Source organism: Aedes aegypti, chromosome 2 (genome assembly GCF_002204515.2).
Source record: "Aedes aegypti strain LVP_AGWG chromosome 2, AaegL5.0 Primary Assembly, whole genome shotgun sequence".
Taxonomy (NCBI): domain Eukaryota; kingdom Metazoa; phylum Arthropoda; class Insecta; order Diptera; family Culicidae; genus Aedes; species Aedes aegypti.
The window spans coordinates 260,601,023-260,623,973 of record NC_035108.1 but is presented as its reverse complement, the minus strand read 5'-3'; the positions used below and the strand labels follow the sequence as shown (position 1 = coordinate 260,623,973).

At 35.7% G+C, this 22,951-nt stretch overlaps 1 protein-coding gene across 1 annotated transcript in view; it reads right to left on the bottom strand.

The window, feature by feature from the left end:
• Nucleotides 1–22,951, bottom strand: part of LOC5565687 (protein disks lost) — a 286,162-nt gene that overhangs the window by 138,356 nt on the left and 124,855 nt on the right. The window contains exon 3 of the mRNA XM_021844895.1: nucleotides 10,729–12,211. Within this exon, the coding sequence (XP_021700587.1) occupies nucleotides 10,729–12,211 (1,483 nt within the window). The remainder of the gene's footprint in view (nucleotides 1–10,728; nucleotides 12,212–22,951) is intronic.

Genomic DNA, 22,951 nt, shown 5'->3' with positions numbered 1-22,951 from the left:
ATATTTATGCGCCAGCCGTTCAAAGTTTGTATGGGATTACTTATGAGAAAACTTACTTTTGCAAAGAAAAATCGCCAGAGGTCGCCCATTGACCTCTATAAAATTTCTGAACACAGATTGCGATAGGTATTTCTACGATGAACAACATTGTCGAACACCGCAAAGTAATCCGATGCTTGTGAAAAAAGTTATTAAACAAATACTATTCAAAAATTTTGTTATTTTTATTATTACTTTACGTGTTAATTAACGTCGCCTTGCTAAAATGTTTTCATTGAATAACTTGTTTTACAAGTGTCGGATTGTTTCGCGGTTTTTGGCAGTATTCTTCATCGCAGAAATACCTATTGTGATTTGTGTTCACAATTTTTATAGAGGTCAATGGGCGACCTCTGGCGATTTTTCTTTGCAAAAGTAAGTTTTCACAGTAAATCCAATACAAAGGTTGAACGGCTGGCGCTAAAATATAGTTTCACCAATCGAGCTGAAATTTTGCACAGTTGTTATTGGACCTAAATGCAATCCAAAAAGAGCACAGGAGCGAGAATCTAAATTCTTCATATAACCGTGTCCCAGGCTAATTGACATAGATGTAGGGGTGACGCACCTTATCTAGTAACTCCCTGCTGAGTGCGATTCACACAGAGAAGGTGTGTGATTTTTTCGCAAAATTCAACATCAATTTGCCCTTTTAATCCAATTTCGAAGTATACGTAAAAAACAGATTTTTGTCACTTTTTCCCCTTTGCTTATATCCCCCTCAAATGAACCAATTTCAAATTTGGAAAATACTGAAAAATTTGGCAACACTCTGAGGTTGATAAGCGTTGCGATAATCAATTTGAGGTTCATAATGAGAAACCATACTTCTCAACATTTTTTTTTCAATAATTTTATTAAACTTGCAAGAACACTGCTATATTTTTATTCAATTTTAGCATAGCATAGCATAGACTGACTGTACATGTCAATGGTTGCTACTCCGTGATTGATCGGAACTGGTAAGAATTGCACTACGATCCAAATGAATAAGGGATGGGAGTTTCCGCTTACTCTCGAAGTGCAATTTTAGCAGATCTAATATTATTGATCAATAACGGCGCCGGCCAAGTCCTTACAGTCAGTTGGGATGGGGAAGGAATGTTAGGGTGTAATGATTGTTGCTTCTAGAGACCGAGAATACCTCTGCATCTCCACAATCACCACGGGAAGGGTGTTTATTAGTGAGGGAGGAAAAGATCTGGGAGTCACCTCTGGTCGATGATGCGATCCATGGACAAGGGGGAAATATACGACTTATATTTAAAGCTAGTGTTGTATTTTTGTCTCGAGAAGTTTTTGGTAGAAGCTTAAAAAATACGTGAACATCTATAATGTCGAACAATTCAAAAGATGTTTTTATTAATGACGAAAACTGGAAATTACATGTATATATTTTAAATTATATGAAACAGGAATAATGCCGACACTTGTAGTGACGAACTATACATAGTTTGTTTGAAAATTACATATGAGTATTACTGTGCATTTTGTCTCGATATGGTAGAAGTTTTAAAAAATACGTCAACATTCACAATGTCGAACAATTCAAAAGATAATTTTTAATAATGTCAAAAAGAGACAAATATATGTATATTGAAATTGAATAAGAAAAAAGCATAATGCCGACACTTATAGTGACGAACCATACAAAGTTTGTTTTAATATTACATAAAAGTTACGCTTTCAAGAAAATATGTGTTATCACAAGCATGAAACGAACTCACCAGTTGGTAATCCATCCTCGACTGAACACAAAACTGACACTGACAGCAAAACTTCTTGGCGTCCCGAAAACAAACCGTCTTGCTTGTGCCTTCCAAATACCTACCCAGCAAGACGCTCCAAAACAGAAAAAAAAATCTCCAGCGACGAAAACACGCGCGAAACCGTGAGCCAAATCTATCGGACGACGTAAAACCGAACTGTCCCGCTTGGGCTTCACGAAGCACTACCCAGCAAGACGCTCCAAAACAGGAAAAAAAACTCCAGCGACGAAAACACGCGCGAAACCGTGAGCCAAATCTATCGGACGACGCAAAACCGAACTGTCTTGCTTGGGCTTCACGAAGCACTACCCAGCAAGACGCTCCAAAACAGGAAAAAAAAACTCCAGCGACGAAAACACGCGCGAAACCGTGAGCCAAATCTATCGAACGACGCAAAACCGAACCGTCCCGCTTGGGCTTCACGAAGCACCAGCCCTGTCGTCGTAAAATTTTAGCTTCTTAGTCGTCCCCTTTTAAGGGGGGCGTTACAATAACCCAGAGGGCGTTCCAAGGGGTGGGACAGCTTACTGATCTCGAGCAATATCACGAGTTGTTTTTGAGCAGCTCTGACTAACTCGATTTGCACGGCTACATGTAAGTATAGCAACCATAAGCGTGGGCTTGTTTGTTTTGTAGTGAAAAATTTTCGCAAATCGGCAATCCTTATCAAAGGTTTAGCATAAGCTGAGTGGGATATGTGAATTTCTTCCAGAATAGTTAAAAAAAACAACTGAACTAGTACTAGAAAGTGTATTTGGACAAATGTTAGTAGAGCTTATGAACTTCAACTCTTATTATTTGAATTAGGATCACTCCAAACCGAGACCAACTTTGCTAGGATTCTGGTCAAATGACGTGACGATTTCGCTATTGAATCATCTAGCACTTTCCTACAGTTGTCACGTTGACCTTAAAGTATTAATTGAAAAGTAAATGCTATGCAGTAGATAAGTTCATATTTTGGGGAAAATATACAAGTCGGTTTGGCGGAACCTATAATCTATTATTCGATTTGAGAAAAGTGTTAAGTGTTATTGATGAAATCTAGCAGATTTTTGTTTACGAACACCACTTTTTGTTTAAAACTTTTGATACATCTAGAACTAAACAAAAATACCAACTTCCAGGCGTTAATGAGGTCGCCCTATAAGAAAATTTCATTAATACTTCAACACATATGCATTTGCTCGAGTTCAGTTTGTATTCTAATTCAATTAAAATGTGGAACAAAGAGTTCAAGTACATAGGATTGTTCAGTTCAAATATTTATTCTGAAAGTATACCACAACTTGTACTATAATTCGGCTTGTAGTCGATCGGTTTGGAGAAGTTACCCGTACCCTTATGTATGAAGTGTCAAGAAAGCCAAAATTTAGGCCAAAACTTTTAGGCTTTAGTGTGGTTGTGTGTGTGTGTGTGTGTGTGTGTATACAATCCATCTCCCACTGACCGGCAGTGCTTTTATGGAAGAAAATTGTATGCATGTATATTTGGTACCCTACGATATCTTTATATCTGCAGACAATTTTAACCCGGGAGATGAAAGGTGATAGCTCTACTGAAATTCCAACGACCCATTTCAAGAATGGCAGTAAATACACACACATTCTGAGGTCATTTTCATATACAGTAAGCCCCGCATAAAAACACCCAGATATCAAATGGATATATGAAATGTTTTTACACTTCCCAAATCGAAAATTAAATTTTCGACCCTGGCACGTATTTAGTTTCAAATGGTAATAGGTGAGTAAATAATAATAATGAACGATTTTACCTGGATGTAATGCTCTTTTTTTTCCGTCACCACACTGAGCTTACCGCCAAATACTATACACTTTTTCACTGCACTGCGCGCATAACATGATCGCTTCACCCGCCCCCGCAGGAGCAAGCGTCACGGTCAAAGGATCACACACTACTAAATTATCTCACGGATCACGCCACTTTTCTTCCCCTACTGCACTGCGCGCGTAACAAGATTGATCCTGTCCTACCGCTTCACCCGCTCCCGCAGGAGCAAGCGTCACGGTCAAAGGATCACACACTACTCAACTTTTAGGCTTTAGTGTGGTTCAGTATAAAATATTTCGAAAATTAACCGCTTTATTAATAAGCTGTAAGATTTTTGAAAGTTGATTTAGATTCAATGAACCCAAACTTAGCTAGTTTTGATTAGAAATAAATTCTTTTCCTTGAATATTTTGACAACATTTCGAATACCTTTTCCGATAAACATTCAACCAGTACAAGCTCAAAATATATTTGAATGATAATTAATGCATCCCATTCTAGATCTTATTGAATAGACGATATTAATGTTATATAGATGGTGCTCAAATTCATAAGAAATGTTCAAGTTTATAATGAACTAAAATTTCGTACAAATAAATTAACAAATTATTGCTCAGGTAAAATGTCCAATAAATAACATGGAACTGATTCATAAATAAAATAAAATATATGTATCATCTGTTTCGTACTGACCTAACGTTTCAACAGAGAAACTATGTAGCAACAATTTTGAAACGCTACTCAAAAATTCAATCTAATAAACGCGTTGTATCTTTTATAAAACGTTCGAAAAAAAATCCAATAATTTCCAGAAGGCTGCTACATTAATTTGATAAACAGAACTTGAATTAGAGCATCATTATGTACTTTTATACTTTCTCTGAAAATCAGAAACTGATTTGTATGAAAAAAAAATATCCCAACGTTTGGATAAATGGCAATCGAAAAATGAATCAAGAAATACTTGATTAGCTCACAACTCTGGACATTTTTTCCTAATTCAAGCATCATAACGTTATCTTACCATTTAAGGTTTCATCTTGACTTCATCATTTACAAGCATGATTAGTGACTCAAGCAAATTTCAAAACGGAGACTGTAAAAGGATTTCTCTTGAAAACTTTGAAGGATTTTTTAGAAGTTGATTAAAAACAGTTTTAATTCACCCTTCTATTTGCAGCGTTATTTTTGACAAAAAAATGTGATTAAATAGCTAAAACATTTTTTTGTTCAACGATAACTCAAATCACACAAATTGAGAGTGATAACTTGGCTGGTTTGGAGAAATTTGTGATATTTTTTCAAACAAAAAAAAATAATTGAAAAATTAATCCCCCGAAACTTAGAAAGGATTCATTGTTTTTGGTTCTTAAAATGCAGGTCTGCAGCCAAATATAGCGCCTTATTAAAATATATGTCGAGCTTAAAGTAATTTCAAATTAAATGATAGTTGACGATTGCTGAATATTTCGTCACATTTGCGTTAGATGTATCAGTGGATCTAACAATTTCCAAACATTCATGACTATTTTTTTAAATTGTCAAACTATTTTTAGCGAAAGAATGAAAATGTTACTTCCTTTAAAAAGTTGATAAAGAATTGTTGTTGCTACCATATGTATGCTATGTGTATGTATGCTAAAATTGGCCCAATATGAACAAGACAATGAATAGACTGTGTTAAGAACACATGAATTGAAGATTTTTTCAGCCTCAAACTCTCACTTATTTCATCAAATCTTATGAGGTTCCTGATAGCCAGATGGGGACCAGATAGCCGTAGCGGTAAACGCGCAGCTATTCAGCATGACCATGCTGAGGGTCGAGGGTTCTTTTCGTTAAGGAAATTTTCTCGATTCCCAGGGCATAGAATATCTTCGTACCTGCTACACGATATACACATGCAAAAATAGTCAATCGCCAAAGAAAGCTCTCAGTTAATAACTGTGGAAGTGCTCATAAGAACACTAATCTGAGAAGCAGGCTTTGTCCCAGTTGGGACGTAACGCCAGAAAGAAGAAGAGGTTCCTGATATAATTCGGTTGATATTTTTTCACTTATGCTAAAGCGTATGTCAAAATTATAAAATAATTTTGTTTCACATACGAAACAGGTGATGTTTACACCAAGGGGCAATTTCAGTATTGATTGGTGTCACGAAGGACAAAGTCCGAAAAAGTTTAGAAAACACTGGTCTACTGCGTTCTCTTGCAAATTTGGGTAACGTTCAATTTTATGAAATTCACTTGCATGGGTTTTTCGAAATTAGATTGATGATGAATAACAATCTATGCAGCTACAAGGCTGTTCATATAAACACTTTCCAACTGAATAAACTATTATTCAGCTAACAGTATTTACTTCGGTTTTCTAGTATACTTTCATTAATTTTCCTTTCAGCAAATTTTTCAATTGCTTCCAAGATTTTTTTTTCTTTCAATAACTCGTTCGTTTACTTGCAAGTGAAACAATTAAGAGCTATCCATAAAGCACGCTATTTAATATTTATGTTTAATTGCTCCATCCCTCCAAATCGTAGTTTATTGACCATACTTTTTTTAATTTATAGGAATCGTAACCCCGTTGAAGTCCATGTGATTCTATGTGTAGATCTCACTAGGTGTCAAAAAACTAGAACCCGAAATTTCTTCAATACAAACGAGTAATTACTAATCAGTAGACGAGTTGCGACGGAAAATTTTCAAGGAATGGATTTTTTTTCCATTACAAGCTGAGTAAAGGAGAAAAATATCTACGAACCCCGAATTTTATCACATGTTAAATGTAGAAACTTTTTGTATACGATATGAAATTTTAAAAATTTGAATAAACTTGCTTTTACTCATATAGGCCTGAGTGAAAGCAAGAACATCAAAACCTTCACCGCTCAGCGAATACTTAACAGATTGCAAAGCATTTTTTATACTCGTACATATATCTAGTTTCTGAAACTGGCTAAGGGAATTCTGGTATGTACTTATGTTCAGAGTGGGTCACTGGGTCATTTCAAATTAAAAGGGCTATTACTTGGGACCCGCCAAATTGCCTGATCTAAATAGGATAACAAAACATACTCCAGGGCGTTCATACAGCTTGAAATTTTCAATGTATGTACGTCTAAAAGAACTCAATATGCAGCTGATCTACATGGGTCAAGGTAAGATTGCCTCAGGTAGTTGATACAGCTTGAAACTTTCAATTGATCTCCTAGAGGGCGTTAAGATGCAATTGATCTACGTGAGACGAGATCGATTTACTTCAGGGCGTTGATACATCTTGACAATTTCTATTGATGTCAAACAAGGCGTTAAGATTCACCTGATCTAAACAGGATAAAGAAAAAAAATCTTCAGGGCGTTTATACAGCTTGTAATTTTCAATTGATATCCTTAAGGGCGCTTAAATGACCTGATCTACGTGGGACAAGTTCAGATTACACAAGGGCGTTGATATATCTTTACAATTTTTATTGATGTCATACAGGGCGTGAGGATGTGGCTGATGTAAATAGGACAAGATCAAATTTTTTAGGGCGCTGATACAACTTGGAGAATTGATGTCCTAAAGAGCGTTAAGATAATCTGATGTATGTGAGATAAGGTCAAAGTACTCCAGAAATTTGATATATCATTACAATTTCTATTGACATCGAACAGGGCGTTAAGATGACATGGTCTACGTGAGACAAGGTCAAATTACACCTGGACAATGATATATCTTGACAATTGATGTCCTACAGGGCGTTAAGATGCTTTACTCCACGGCGTTGATACAGCTTGAAATTTGTAATGTATAACCTAAGGGGCGTTAAAATGCATCTACATGAGATGAATATGATTTACTTCAGGGCGTTGATACAGGTGGATACAGTATGACAATTACTATTGATGTTATACAGTGCGTTAATATAACCTGGTTTAAAAGGATAAGGTCTAATTTATTCAGGGCGTTGATACTGCTTAGAGTTTTCAATTGATCCTAAAGAGCGTTGAGATGACCTGATCAACACTAGATAAGGTCAAATTACTTCAGGGCGTTAAGAAGCATCTGAGCTTATTAGGAATGAAATAATCCAGGGCGTTGATATATCTTGGAATTTTCAATGTATCTGCAGCGCGTCAAGATGCAGCTGATCTACATGGTAAAATTTCCCAGGAAGTTAATACAACTTGATGTATTTTATTGATGTTATTCAGGACGTTAAGAAGATCTGATCCAATTAGGACAAGGTCAGATTTATACAGGGTGTTGATACAGCCTAGAGTTTGAATTAATGTTCTAAAGGGCGTTAAGATGACCTGATATACGTAAAACAAGGTAAAAAATGTCATACATGGGCGTTAAGATGCACTTGATTTCAATAGGATCACAAATACATACTCCATGGTGTTGATATAGCTTGGAATTTTCAAAAAGAGGGCGTCAAGATGCAGCTGATCTATGTGAGACATGGCATATAACTCAAGGGCTTCGATACAGCTGGGAATGTTTATTGATGAAAAAGAGCCAAACTACTTCAGGGCGTGGACATTTTTTATTGATGCCATACAAGACGTTAATATGCACCTGATCCCGCAATTTGGATTCCGGGTTTGGCAATTTCGATTGATGCCTTATAGGGCGTTAGATTGTAACTGATTTCAGAAACCTTTTTGTTTTTGGAAAAGAAAAGCTTCCTAGTCGTCGACTAAGCGCGACTAAGCAGGACGACAGGGCTGCGAAGCACTATCCAGCAAGACGCTCCAAAACAGGAAAAAAAACTCCAGCGACGAAAACACGCGCGAAACCGTGAGCCAAATCTATCGGACGACGCAAAACCGAACTGTCCTGCTTGGGCTTCACGAAGCACTCACTGCTATATTTTTATTCAATTTTATAAGAAAAAGTGAATTTCAATCAAATTAATATATTTTATGATTGAAAACTGCTAAATTAGTCCAGATTCTTATATAATCCTGGACAGATATCTCATAGATTCAGGAACAGAATTTTAGAATGAAGATTCTGAAGGTATCCTAGAAACAATTCTTACAGAATTCTGCTTTGGATTTTTCCTAAACGTCAAGTAGTATTCTCACATATCCATCGGCAGAATTTTCAAACAATATTGGGTTGGATTGTAACAAAATTCTTAGTGACAAGCTTATAACATCTTCGACATGATTCTAATATAAAATTTAGAGCAAGATTTTCAACGATTGTTGAGCTTGTATTCTGACGTAGTCTTGGATAAAACTTCTTCGCAAGATCATTATATAAACTTCCCAAGTAACATTGGTAGCTGAATAACAGTTTATTCAGCTAAAAAGCGGTTTATGCAGCCTCTTTTCAGCTGGATAAACTGTTAAGGCCCAAACGCAATGACAGCGGAACGGCAACGGAAAGCGGAACCGGTTCGCCAGTATGAACTATAGTATGCTAGTCGACTCAGTGTTGGTTCACTTTAATTCATTGACAGCTCAGTCGAGATGGTGTGATTCATGCTGGCGAACCGGTTCCGCATTCCGTTGCCGTTCCGCTATCATTGCGTTTGGGCCTTTACTCAGCTACCAATGTTACATGGGTCAGAGGGATGCTTACTGAATCCTCAGATGCTCAAAAGCGATTGATAATCTTGTATTTTTTTTAAATTTTATTTCTATCAATCGTTTAACAAAGATGTTGGTAATGCTTTGGCCCGCCGCGCAATATTATTCTGAGTCTTGACCCGCGGTTCAAAAAGGTTGGGCCAGGCCTGGTCTAATGTATTCGCTTTCTAGTTCCATCCGCAATTGCAGTCTACGGATTAGGCGGCACCCACAAATTACGTAACGCTCTAGGGGGATGGGGGAGTAGGCTCTAGCGTTACGGCTTATACAAAAATTTATTATTTTTTTTCATACAAAAAGCGTTACGGAGGGGGGAGGTGGTTCAAAAAATTTCAATTTTAGCGTTACGTAATAAATGGACGCCGCCTTATTTCAGTATTACCCCTATTATTTTTTAGAATATCTTCCATGTCAATCTATCCAGCAGGATATTTTTGACAAAAATTAAAAAAAATATATCATATCGTGAGTGTACCAAATGCATACCATAGCGTACCCCGCGGGATTTTGAACGGACCTCACGTTTTGGTGATCCTGCTAAATAGGTGGTCGATTTTTCGAAAATTTAGGCAAATCGTTCAGATTTTTTCGGAACAAGCGTGTACCAACGATGTACCCTCCGGATCTAATCTCGGTTTTTACCGTACCTCAAAATTTTCCATACTTCTTGAAATCGCTTCATATGTTTCATAAATGCACATAATCAGATTCCTTGTCAAATTTTAGCCCGAAAACATGTAAAACACTTTATACTTAAGGTGAAGATGAATTGAAGCCAAACCTCAAATTTTCAAGAGCACAAATCTGGAAAACCAAACATCTGTTTAAGCTGAAAACTTAATCGATTGGTCACTAGCTGGCGTTACCTAAAAAAAAAGTTAAAGTTGAAACACACATGATAAACACCATTATAGGTCTATGAAAATCATTATAAAATTAAATTCATAAATAGATATCGATTGATTCTTATGCTTCGATGTTGAATTTATCATGAATCAATTGTTTTTGGATTTAAAAAGTTGCGAAGTTGAGATACCAAATTGCGAAGAAAATCGACTAAAGGACAAATATCTGGAGGAATCGCTGGAATCTGGAGACACTCTGATGAAATTAGAAACACATATTACTACCAGAAAAATACTGCAGTAATTCTTGAAGGAATTGGAGCAACAATTATGGCAGATTTCTTGCAAAATCCGTTGTAGAATCTTTGCGAATTATTTTAATAGTTTTCAGCAAAAACTAGATTTTTAGTTGGGATTTCAAAAATTTCATCATTAAACAATTTCTAATAAATTTGAACACTGGAGACAGTCTTTGAAGTATTAAAACGAAATATTAATCTCAATCAAACTAGATCTTCTGCATTGAATATTAAATTGCCTTCCCTCTGGATACGCTCGTGAAGCCAACTGTTCAGAACATTACTCTTATGAATCAACTTTTTTTTTCTTATTATCATTTGACATTATAATACCTAGATCAAGCATAAACCCAAAGATTATAATGTAAATTTAAAAACTTTAAATCACCCTCACCTGTATATCGTGCAGAAGGCATCCCGTTGCTTCTTGAATGCCCCAAATTCCTTGTCTGATGGGAAGTGCTCCTTGGTATCGGCCTCCTGCTGATAGAGCACGTTGCTACCGAAAGAGGCATTGGAGAATTTTGCTGAAGCATCCAACAGCCGCTGCCCGTTACTATCGAGCTGAAGCTTCTGGCCGTGAATTTCCTTCAAATAGCAATGAAGCTGTTGGTTCAAGTTGGCAATACGTTCATTTTCAATCAGCACCTTAAGCGTGATGCTGTCCAGGAGCGCGAGGAGGACTTTTTGTCGGTTCAGCACTTCCATCGCAAAGTAAACACAATTGTTGAGGTTCTTCAACAGGTTTTGGTAATCGGTTTCTCCGTTTTCGATGGGAATCATTGATTCGAACGGATCAAATTCAGTGTTAACTAAGTTGATTAAATACGATAGCTCCGACAGGATGTTTGGCGTGAGATTGAGGTCGATAAGAAGTGAGTAAACGGCAACCAGCCGGTCTATTGCAATCGATTTCGTTACGCGGCTTAAATCGATACGAATGGGATTTATATTTGCGCTCTCGGACAACTTTCGTGGCGTGTTGAAGGTGTTTCGAAGGACAGTCTGAAGTTTTTTGCCAGTATCCGGGTTCTGCTCTTCAGCACTCTCAAAATTGCTTTTTATGATATCCTTATAATTCCGTAGTAAGCCACGTTCGTCCTTCTGGGAAAGGTCCAATTCCAAGCTGTCCTCAGTCAAGTTAATGAGATTGTTATCCGATTTGAAGGACGAGCTGTTGAAATCGTGTCTGCTTGCGGTCGACCTACTCAGTATGGTAGGGACGATTCTCCGCTTGGACTTTCCCTCTGTTGGGCTGACTGAATTATCTAGCTCAAAACTGGATGCCCCAAGTCGACTGGTGAGTGTCTTACTGACCGTGATTGGTGTCACTCGCTTTTTGTTTCTATTCGGTTGCTGTTGTTGCTCATTTCCGGGGGTCGACGACTGCATCGAGGCTTGCAGTCCCGGAAAGTCATTCTCCACAAAAAGTGAGTTCGCCTTACTGCTAGTATCTTTACTGTTATTCGCACTGGCAGTAGTTGATTTTCGCGATTTCGATTTTAGCGAATGGGTAATGAAGTCACCTAAGCAAGGTGAGCTGGTCTGGCGGCTAGTGTTGGTGTTGCTGCCGAAGGATCGGTCGTGACTTCGTCGTGAGTCATAACGAGAACCGTTACCCGCCAACGGTTGTGTGCTATTGTTGGGAGTTGAGCAATCCATGGCCCAGGAGTTACGTGAGCCTTTACCTGAGCGACTTCCTAGATGAATGACTGGTGTGCTGGTGTTAAGCTGATATGGACCCTGTTTTGCATTTTGGCTGCGAATGGGAGTGCTGCTGCCAGCGGCGTCACCTCTGTCTTGCTGCAAAATGCTCTGTCTAGCGGTGCTTGGAATGGGGCTAAATGGTGCATCTATAAAAGATGTGGCAGTGGAGTCTAGAAAAAAAAAAACAAATGCAAGGTTATTTCATTTGGAAACACTAATGCAAATCTTTAAAACAAGCACGAGGAAAAAAATTACTTGTATAATCATTATGATGTAGGTATCATAGATAATAGCATTTTTAGTGATCTATCTTAGGGATGATTCAAATATTACGTAACGCAAAATTTGACAATTTTAGACCCCCTCCCTCCCCCCACGTAACAGCTTTTGCATCAAAAATTTAAAATTTTTGTATGGACCGTAACACTACGGAAGACCCCCTCCCTCCCCTATTGTGTTACGTAATATTTGAATGATACCTTAAGGTTTATGCGTGCATTAGCACAGCTATGTATCATGGGATGGGCGTGAATATTAATCTTAAGGTGAAGATGAATCGAAGCCAAACTTCAAATTTTCAATAGCTCGGATCTGGAGAACCAAACATCCGTTTAAGCTGAAAACTTAATCAATTGGTCAGTAGCTGGTGGTGACCAATCGATTAGGTTTTCAGCATAAGCAGTTGTATTTGGATGGTTTTTAATAATGTCAAACACTCTTAACCATTGATTTACTTAAACGGAGTATCAAATATAGGCCTCAGGATCTATAAGCGTAACACCAGTGGTCTATTGATAGGTTTCGATTATGACACAGACCTTTAGACGTTTTGATTCGTACCAATGTTCTTGATCCTACAAGAACTCCATGGAGTACAATCCTAGAGATCTACTTATATAAGCAGTTGTTCATTGATTGTTTCGAATTATGGCATATATCTCTCAATCCTTCCTTATATGAAACACTGAGTTTTCATTTTAATTGTACTCCTAACTATTCAAAAAAAAACTATAATATTGTAATTATTTGTAACGATGATATTGATCCTCCAAGAACCACATCAAATTAAGGCTATCTATCAATATGACACATCTCACGGCCGTATACGGATGTAGATCTTATGACATATATATTCCAGGATTCTATTGAATAAAAAGCAGTCTATTGAACACAACTATTTAAACATCTCAATGACATGAGTGTACTGAACGAGTACCGCTTGTCAAACAATCAGTGAATCCGGACTGTATTTCCGGAAGTTCCTGGATGACTAAGAACTTTTGTTGTTTTCATCATATTTCACAGTTAAATTCGTCAAACATTCCTGAGCATGTACCAAATTAAAAGTTCTTCAATATTTACCTAATTATGCCTGAGTGTGGAGCAAAAACGATTTTTTGAACCACTCTCATATATATAGATGAAGTACTATATATATTAGAGTGGTTCAAAAAATCGTTTTTGCTCCACACCGCTAATTCGATTCTAGATCAAATTCTGAGTGTCCTCCTGAAATTTGAGCTCATTTGGATGAAAACTGAGACTGCACAAGCCCTTTAAAGTTTATATGGGTATTACTATGGGAAAAGCAACCAAGTCATTCAATCGGTCATAGTGTTTGCCCATGTTCTCTTGGAGATAGTTGGACATTAAACGATGTTGTACCAGTATCGAAAACTCTAGCTATTTAGAATACCTACTATCAAGGATGGAAAAAAATCGTCTCAAGCGACAAAAAACACGGTATTTGAACGGTCTAAGAGGGCCGTCGCTGTTGCAGCAGCACGATTTAAGCACTTCACTACACGTGCGTTTTACCGATACATGAAGCATCCGATGCATCGTTTGTCGCGGGACAAAGAGTTTGTCGGATGTTGTTACAAGTTGCGATCAACTCGAATCATGCCGCCTTCGCGCTATTGTTTTTCGCGCAGGCCATGTGCAAATGATTTTAGAATCATAAATAGCATGTACAAAGGCAAATCACAAAGGAAAAACGAAGAAATTCTCAAAATAATTAAACTTTGACTAGCGAACAATTTATCGCTAGCGCACATGCAGAACGATGCATTATTCGGCGAGCGCAGTTTGTTGTGATTACTTAACGACAAAAGGTTAATCGTTGTTGCTATGATCGCACGATAAAGAACAACCGCGATGCATCGTGGATTTTGTCATGATCACTAGATTTCCATCCTTGCCTATTATAAGTTTTTTTTTGGTTTAGGTCAAGTTTTTCTTCAACATCAACGTTAAAAACTAAACACTTTTCTACACAACATATAACACAATACACTCTTACGCTGTCAACCGTGTTTTGTCAATTTTTAACAATAATTGCCGTTTTTGGATAGGGAGCTTCCTGTACATCTAAATAATTGTAACAATTTACTATTAGCAAACAAAAAAAGGTGAGATAAGTTGATTGGACTTACAATTTTACACATAGATTACACATGTTCGTCTCTCGTCTAGCGTAGTTTAAGTCGTTGATAATAGCCATAGTGTCTCAGTGTCCCAGAATTATTAATCTATGTGTAAAATTGTAAGTCCAATCAACTTATCTCACCTTTTTTTGTTTGCTAATAGTAAATTGTTACAATTATTTAGATGTACAGGAAGCTCCCTATCCAAAAACGGCAATCATTGTTAAAAATTGACAAAAAACGGTTGACAGCGTAAGAGTGTATTGTGTTATATGTTGTGTAGAAAAGTGTTTTAAAATGTTTCTCTATTTTTAGTATACCCTTGAAAAAGGCCCAATAAAAGAGCCGAAACGTCGGGCAAAGCAAAACATACCGTTTTGATTTTTTCCCATGACTGAGAAAGCCAAATAAACGTAGTTTAAATCTCAAACATCCCAGTCAAATTTATCTATAATAACTGTCATAGTCATATTTACACATCTTGGTTTTATTCATTTACCAGATGAATATACATAAAATGCGCATAGTTTTAAAAACATCTATCGGATTTGCTTTGTTTTCAAGTTTTTGAAAATTTCACGGGATCCCGTGAAAACCCGAGAAATGACAATTTTTTTCCCGATTCCCGGGAAGTCCAATCCAATTATACGCAAACATGTTAAAAAACTAGAAGTTCTTGAAGTCGTTTAAGTAAAATCAATTTTGAGTGTAATATTGAATGTATTATTTCAAATAAATAATGTTCTCTGGACTACCGCATTCGTTAATGTTGAAAAATCTTGTCGAAAAGGAAAAGAAAATAGGAATTTCTATGTTAGGCTGATACAAATCTCGATTACTTTTTCAAATCGGCGTAAGTAACTTCCATACGGTTTTGAGAAAATTAATTAAGAAGAATCATAACCTGTCTTCTAAAACTGTTTTAAAATGAATCCCCCTTTTAACATTTTTTCGCCGTGTACATCGCTCAAATTTTGCATGCAATCAGCTCGCGTTAAAATACTAGGTAATTTCTATCATTTCCCACGAAAATTGTATGACAAAATGATACGCCGTTTCATTCAGTTACTTACGACGTTTATGTACCAGTGTAAAACCGACTCAATTAGTGTTTTATTTTGATTCGTGGTTAAGTCACTTTGTCTCTCCATACAACGGAGCGGCGAAAGTAGTGGTTAGGTTGCGAAAGTTGAAAATCTTACTTTCGTCGTTTTGTAAATTTTGAAATTGAACGTTCTTAAAGTGAAGAATCGAGTTGGTTTAGAGCAGAACGTGTAGAAATTCGTCTGCCAAACACGTAGGATTGATAAAGTAAGTTTGTTCACTTTTATGACTTGAGTCTGTTTGAATAAGGTTTCGAGAAATATTGAATTTCTTTTATGTCCGAGACCACTTGGAAGGTACGAGGGGGGATAAAAATAAATAAGGAACAAAAAAAAATAAAAAAAAAGTATTTTTTTTTGAATATTTATTTTTAACGATAATTGTTAAACTTTTTTCAAACGTCCTCTGGATCATTATTTTACTTGTTTTTTAATTTAAAAATTTAAAAATCCTATCTGATGAAAAAAAAAATAATAATGACATAAAAGAAAATTTACATTAGTATCAGCCTTATTTTCAGTAATATAAATTTTAGGTGTAATGAAAAACGTATAGTTCTGCTCAAACATGATCACTGCATTTATACAAAACAATTTATATTGAAAAAATGTCAAAAATATCTAATTGAACAACATTTCAGAATGAAATTTTAAATTAGGACGTCCATAATATAATATAGAAATGATCTAGACCAAACCTCTAGCATACATATCTGAAGCACAAGAAGTTTAGCTGTTGAAATAAGCGACCTACCCAAATTTGCCTCGTTAGGTATGCTAGAAATATATGTTTTCAAATATTCTATTATTCTTCTTACTATTCACGATTATTGATATCTGATAAATTGAAGCAGGGTTGCTTTTTCGCTAAGATTAGACACGATTATTTTGCACTTTTAACAAAAAATATATTGGTTCAACAGCTCTAAGGGAAATTTAAACACCCCTAGAAAAACTTGAGGATATGGAACGTGAAAAAAAACGAAAATTTGCTGGGCCATCGCTGAGATATAGCCGATAATCCGCATCTCTTGATACAAATGAATATCTTTTTTTTAACTTTTGCAACGAATTTATTTAAATTTATCGCAATCCTGGCCAATATGTGTTAAATGTTTTAAACGCGTTTTTCTCGGTTGCATGTTTTGGAACATGGGAAAATTATGCGTATAACCGAAGATCACACGTTCTGTTTTTTCATTAATTTTTCAATCATTGGAAACTTTTTGAAAAATTATGAAGAGTACTCAAGCTTCAAGGACGCAAGTTTAGCATAAATATTACTAGGGGAAGTGTACCAGTTTTGGCCACCCTAAGGAAAAGTATTGTTTACACATAAATCAAACGACCATTGGTTACTGTCAATACATTAAACGAAAGCTTTCTATCCATGCTCTGTAGGGAAAATATAACAACTTATCAGAAGCTTTGTTTTTGTATTAAAAATGGGGGTGGCGAATACTGGACCACTTGCACCAGTATGTTGATTTCTTATGGAGGGTGGCGAATCAGGAACACCATGGTGAAAAATAGGTGCAAAGGAGAAAATTTTTAATGAAAATGATTTTTTTCTATTATTTTCTGAGAAAATTTTGCTGTTTCCAAGAATGTTTCCGTATCATCTTAAAGCAATTTAGCGAACACTCAACAATTGGCAACCATGGGATAGTACACAAATTATGTCACGCTAAATTTCGACTTTTTCGACCCCTTCCCCCTTTGTCACGTTTTTTGTATGAGTCCTTCGAAAATTTTGTAAGGCTTGTCACACTTGACTTGAACCCCCCCCCCTTGGAGCGTGACGTAATTTGTGCATGACCCCTATGTCGTAAAACGGTGTACAATCCAGGGTGGCGAATAACTGGTACATGGCGAATACCGGTACACCTTCCCTATAAGAATTATTTCAGACGAATTCCATGTCAAATCGGTCAGTCACAGAACTTGACCAACTTCGATTAGCAGTAAATTTTGCACATGTTTTAAGTATAATACAATATTTTTTTTCCATAGAAAAATCGATCATTTTGACTCGAGAATAATTTTTGAAAATGGCCTATGATTTTTTGCATGCAACTTATTTGAAAAATTCTTACTCCGAAACCATTGATTTTAGAGAAAAAATGTTCTATGAAGAAGTTGTAGTGAACCGTTTGGCCTACAAGAAAATAATACACACTGAAAAAATATTTTATGTTATTTTTGTGAAAAATTCAAAAATTGTTCTTAAATTTTAAATTACACAAAAACCCCATTTTTTATATTTTTTTTTTAATTTTCACCATTGAATCTTGATTGGGACAAAGTTTCATGATGGAGAAATTTTTAATAAAAAAGTTTTTCTACGAAAAACTTTTGATCAATTTTTCAAAAACTTGATTTTTTGTCAAAATACATACGTTCTGATGATACAATAATAATCTTAAAATTATTCTGAACCATAATGGTTATATAGATTATTCTCTAGAACTAGCCATTTTCGAATTACATCGAGTTCAATGCAAAAATAGTATTTTACGGAACAAGTTGCAGAATAATGATTTTTACAGCACGAGTCGTAAATTTATCCTACGAGGCTTCCCAAGTAACCAATTAGCACGCTAATTCGCCCTCCGTGCCAATATAGGGCTATTATACAGTTGACATGCACTATATTAGCCGTATAATAGCCCTATAAGGCCAAAAAGGCGAATTAGCGGGCTAGTGGTTACTTGGGTTGCCGTGTAGAATAATTACAACAAGTCCTGTGAAAATCGAGTTCTGCAACGAGTTACGTACAACATTTTTTTGCAATTTCGTAGAAGACCACTTGAGGGTATCAGTAACTATATTTATTTATTTATTCATTCACCATTATTTTACAATTTCTGAATAATAGTTGTGTAACGATTTATTACGCAACTCAAAACAGTTGCGTAATGAGAAAGCGTTGCGTACTGAATCATTATAGCACTGGTTTCAATAGCGCAATGACTATTCCCGCACTGCATGCATAAGTGCAGGAAAGTAGGCCGTTTCATGACAGATTGGAGTGATGAAAACCAGCCTATTACGATGAGAAATTATAAAAAATATTATTTGAATGTTTAAATAGGCCATTTTCATTAGTTATTCGCGATTCTCCATCAATAATAATACGTTTTCGAGGGTAAAAATCATATTTCTTTCCAATTACTTATTTTCCATGATGGTGAATCGCTAATAACTAATAAAAATGGGCTATTTTAATATTTAAATATTATTTTTTGCGTTAAACTCGATATAATTGGAAAATGGTTCAGAATAATTTCAAGATCATTATTGTATCATCAGAACGTATATATTTTGACAAAAGTTAAATCAAAAATTTGAAAATCGGTCAAAACTTGTTCTTAGAAAAACTTTTTTATTAAAAATTACTCCATCATGAAAATTTGCCCCAAATATCTGTTTTCAATCAAGATTCTATGATAAAAAATAAAAAAATATTAAAAATGGAATTTTTGGCTAATTTAAAATTCAAGTTTTATTTTGGATTTTTTTTTATGAAAATATATCAAATATTTTTTCAGTGTTTATTTTTTTCTTATAGTCCAAATGGTTCACTACAACTTTTTTATAGTACATTTTCTCTAAAATCAACAACTTCGGAGTTAGAATCTTTCAAATAAGTTGCATGCAAAAATTTATAGGCAATTTTGAAAAGTTATTCTTGAGTCAAAATGATCTATTTTTCTGTGAAAAACACATTTAATCGAAATCGAAGACTATCGAGCACGATTTTTATTTTTTCGACTCATTCTAGACGGAATTCGTCTTCAGTTATTTTTCAAGAGATTTCACTAAAAAATCAATCCAGAAATACTTTATGATATGTTTATTATTCGACCAAGGATGATGATTTACTTTAGGAAACCTAAAAAAACTTCCAGAATACATTTGAAGATATATTCCAACATTACTTAAGAAAGTTTTCTTGTTTTTTCTAAGAAAAGAAAAATTGAAAGTTTTCAGCCAGAATTTCCAAGAATTGCTCTATTTTTTCAATTTCCTTGGGAGACTCTTAAAAATATCCACTAGCTTTTCAGATTCATCTAAAAGCTACAGTAAGTAAAGCCTGGAACGCGCAAAAATTGGTCAACTTCAAATTGATGTGTTTATATTGAAAAATGCATTGAAATACCTGAAATGCTGCATTTGAAAGTTGAGTGTATATACAATGGTTGCTATGATGAGTTTTAACCTTTTGCTCTCCAGTATTCAAAATGACGGCCTAGTAAGAGGAGCAGCGTTTCAAAATTTTGATCGCACAGCAAGAGAATTCGACGTTCTCGCATGAAACTTAAGTGAAGGCGGATTTCTAGCAGCTTCCTGTACAGAAGTTTTATACCGCATCACACGCTATGTCTGAACCAGACGATTATAAAAATCGAATGTCTATCGGATTTTTTCTCGATCAGTATTTGGTCTATATTTTCATAATCGGAAGGTTTTAAAATATTCTATCGGTGAAACTTAAATTTCATTGGATTTAGTATGAAAAATGGCTAAAAAGTTGAAAAAATCTAAATTTCACCGATAGAATATTTTCAAACTTTCCGATTATGAGAATATAACCCAAATCACTACGGGAATCGCCAATCAAGAGATCTATGTTCAGGCGTTAACCTGAAGCCACGGCAGTTTGGATTTAGCAAACCAAAATAATAAACGATTATGTTTTCCTTCAAACATATAGATTACGCTATCAAAAGTTAATTAGAAAATTCTTGTATTATTGAACTGAAAGATACGATTTTTTTGTCGACCAATTTTTGCGCGCTCCAGTTTTTATCATTAGGGCGAAACTTGATTGGATTTCCATTTTAGCTTCCACGAATTTTTAAACATTGCTTTCCTTTTATGAGATTACTATTTTCCTGTGAAATTTTGTTGATGTTTCCTTATCCAACTTTTGACTTTGCACACCGTTATCTCGCAAAGTTGATATGAAAACGCAAAAATTGAAACTTATCGAAAGATGGGGAATTTTACAAGAAAAATATTCGCCACACCATATGTGGGAAATGATCTGTTCCAAGAATTAGTCCCAAAATTCTTGGGACCAAAAAAATCCTACAGGAACTTTTCGAGGATCTAGATTTGCGCGTCGATTCTTGTAAAGATATTTCTAAGAACTCTTCTAGAAAATCTAGTAGAAACTACTCCAAGTACTCGATCCAGAATTATTCAAGATATTTCTTTAAAGTTCCTTAAGGATATAAATGAGACCCGCTCAGAATTTTATATAAGATCTCACAAATACTACCAATAACTCCTCGATATTCGAGGCGAACTGGCACAGCGCTTAAAATCTCGTTAAAGAACATATAAACAAATACTTCTAATATTTCTGCTGAGATTTTTTTTCCGCAAACTTGTACTTCTTTTGAAACATTGTTACAGGAACATTTTTGATGATGTCTCAACGACAAGTTTTACTGGAAAATCTAAATTTTATTCCTTCCAAGAATTTCTTCAAATATTAATCGATTAATTCTTTTGATTATTTTATTCCTACAAAAAAAAAAAAACGGAAGTTCAACTACTCAAAAAGCTTGAGAAACACCCCAAAAAATTATTCCAGGCATTTCGATTGGAATATTTCCAGAAAATACATACATACAAACATAATTATTACAGCATAATAAATATAAATGAATACTTGTTTTTAATTTGAATCGTGGTTTACGGCTAACCAGCCGAGTGGAAGTTTAACAACTACCGAAAAGCTAAACATTACATATAATTTGCAATTGGATTAGATGGACAAATTGATGTGAAGATTTGCGAAAAAGTTACACGTCTTCTCAGTGAGAATCGAACTCACGACTCCCCGATCTCTAGTTGGGGCGCGTTAACCACTACGCCATGAGAGGACTCATGAACGCAGAAGTTAACCTGAATTCGATTTCAGCTCAATAATCACGTGGTTCTTTTTCGCAAAGTGCACCTCTTTCGGAAGAATTAGATGCCCATCCAAACACAACGCTTTCTATATATATCCAATGCTTAGCCCGAGAGCGCATTGTTTTTTAGATATAGGAATAGCACACTACACTAGCCAGCAACTGCGCTGGCTGAGGTTTCTATTGTGTGGGCTTCCAATGGGTCCAATGGCCATCTAATCCAATTGCAAATTATATGTAATGTTTAGCTTTTCGGTAGTTGTTAAACTTCCACTCGGCTGGTTAGCCGTAAACCACGATTCAAATTAAAAACAAGTATTTATCGAGCAACGGACTCATGTTCCGTAACCGGTCGTTTGAGAACGTCGCGACCCATTGGAAGCCCACACAATAGAAACCTCAGCCAGCGCAGTTGCTGGCTAGTGTAGTGTGCTATTCCTATATCTAAAAAACAATGCGCTCTCGGGCTAAGCATTGGATATATATAGAAAGCGTTGTGTTTGGATGGGCATCTAATTCTTCCGAAAGAGGTGCACTTTGCGAAAAAGAACCACGTGATTATTGAGCTGAAATCGAATTCAGGTTAACTTCTGCGTTCATGAGTCCTCTCATGGCGTAGTGGTTAACGCGCCCCAACTAGAGATCGGGGAGTCGTGAGTTCGATTCTCACTGAGAAGACGTGTAACTTTTTCGCAAATCTTCACATCAATTTGTCCATCTAATCCAATTGCAAATTATATGTAATGTTTAGCTTTTCGATAAATGAATTCTTAATCAGTTCTTGGATTCTGTATGCATCAAAACAGATCAAGAGATTTTTTAGAGCTGTGAACTAGGCTTTAAATGGAAATTTCAAATGATCACAAAAATTCTTAGTTTAAAATACCATTGCAAAATAGAAGCAAGAATAAATCTTAGCTACTCTTATGACCTTTAATATCATTTAAATTCAACAACCACTTTTAAAGTCGTTGTGGAATTTCTCATTGCAAATTTCACTCCCATCTAACAAGAATCATCGTTAAACAAACGATCATTATAAAACTAATCATTTCCCTATCTCAATTTTCCATTTCGGATTATTCTTACCAATCGTAAGGGTACAGTTGCAACTAGCACCTGACCTAATTTTGTACCTCAATTGCCCGCAATGGTGATCCAATTGCATGGACGGACAGATGATCTACAACAGCGTCAGCCGCTTGCTGTTAATCACTTTTGCTCTCGTTTCAATCATTTCTACTATTTCGTCATTTCCATTCATTCCGACTCGAATACAAAACGCTTTGGAGCACAGAAGAGATAGCCCTATTTAGAGTACGATGGGGTGAAAATTCAAATGGGACAAAAGATTATTTTTGAGATTATTGGCACGATTCAAAGAAAATGATTTAAATGTCATGGTGGTTCAAATGCTACAAAAGAAAGAAACTTTAACTTATTTCTCAGATATT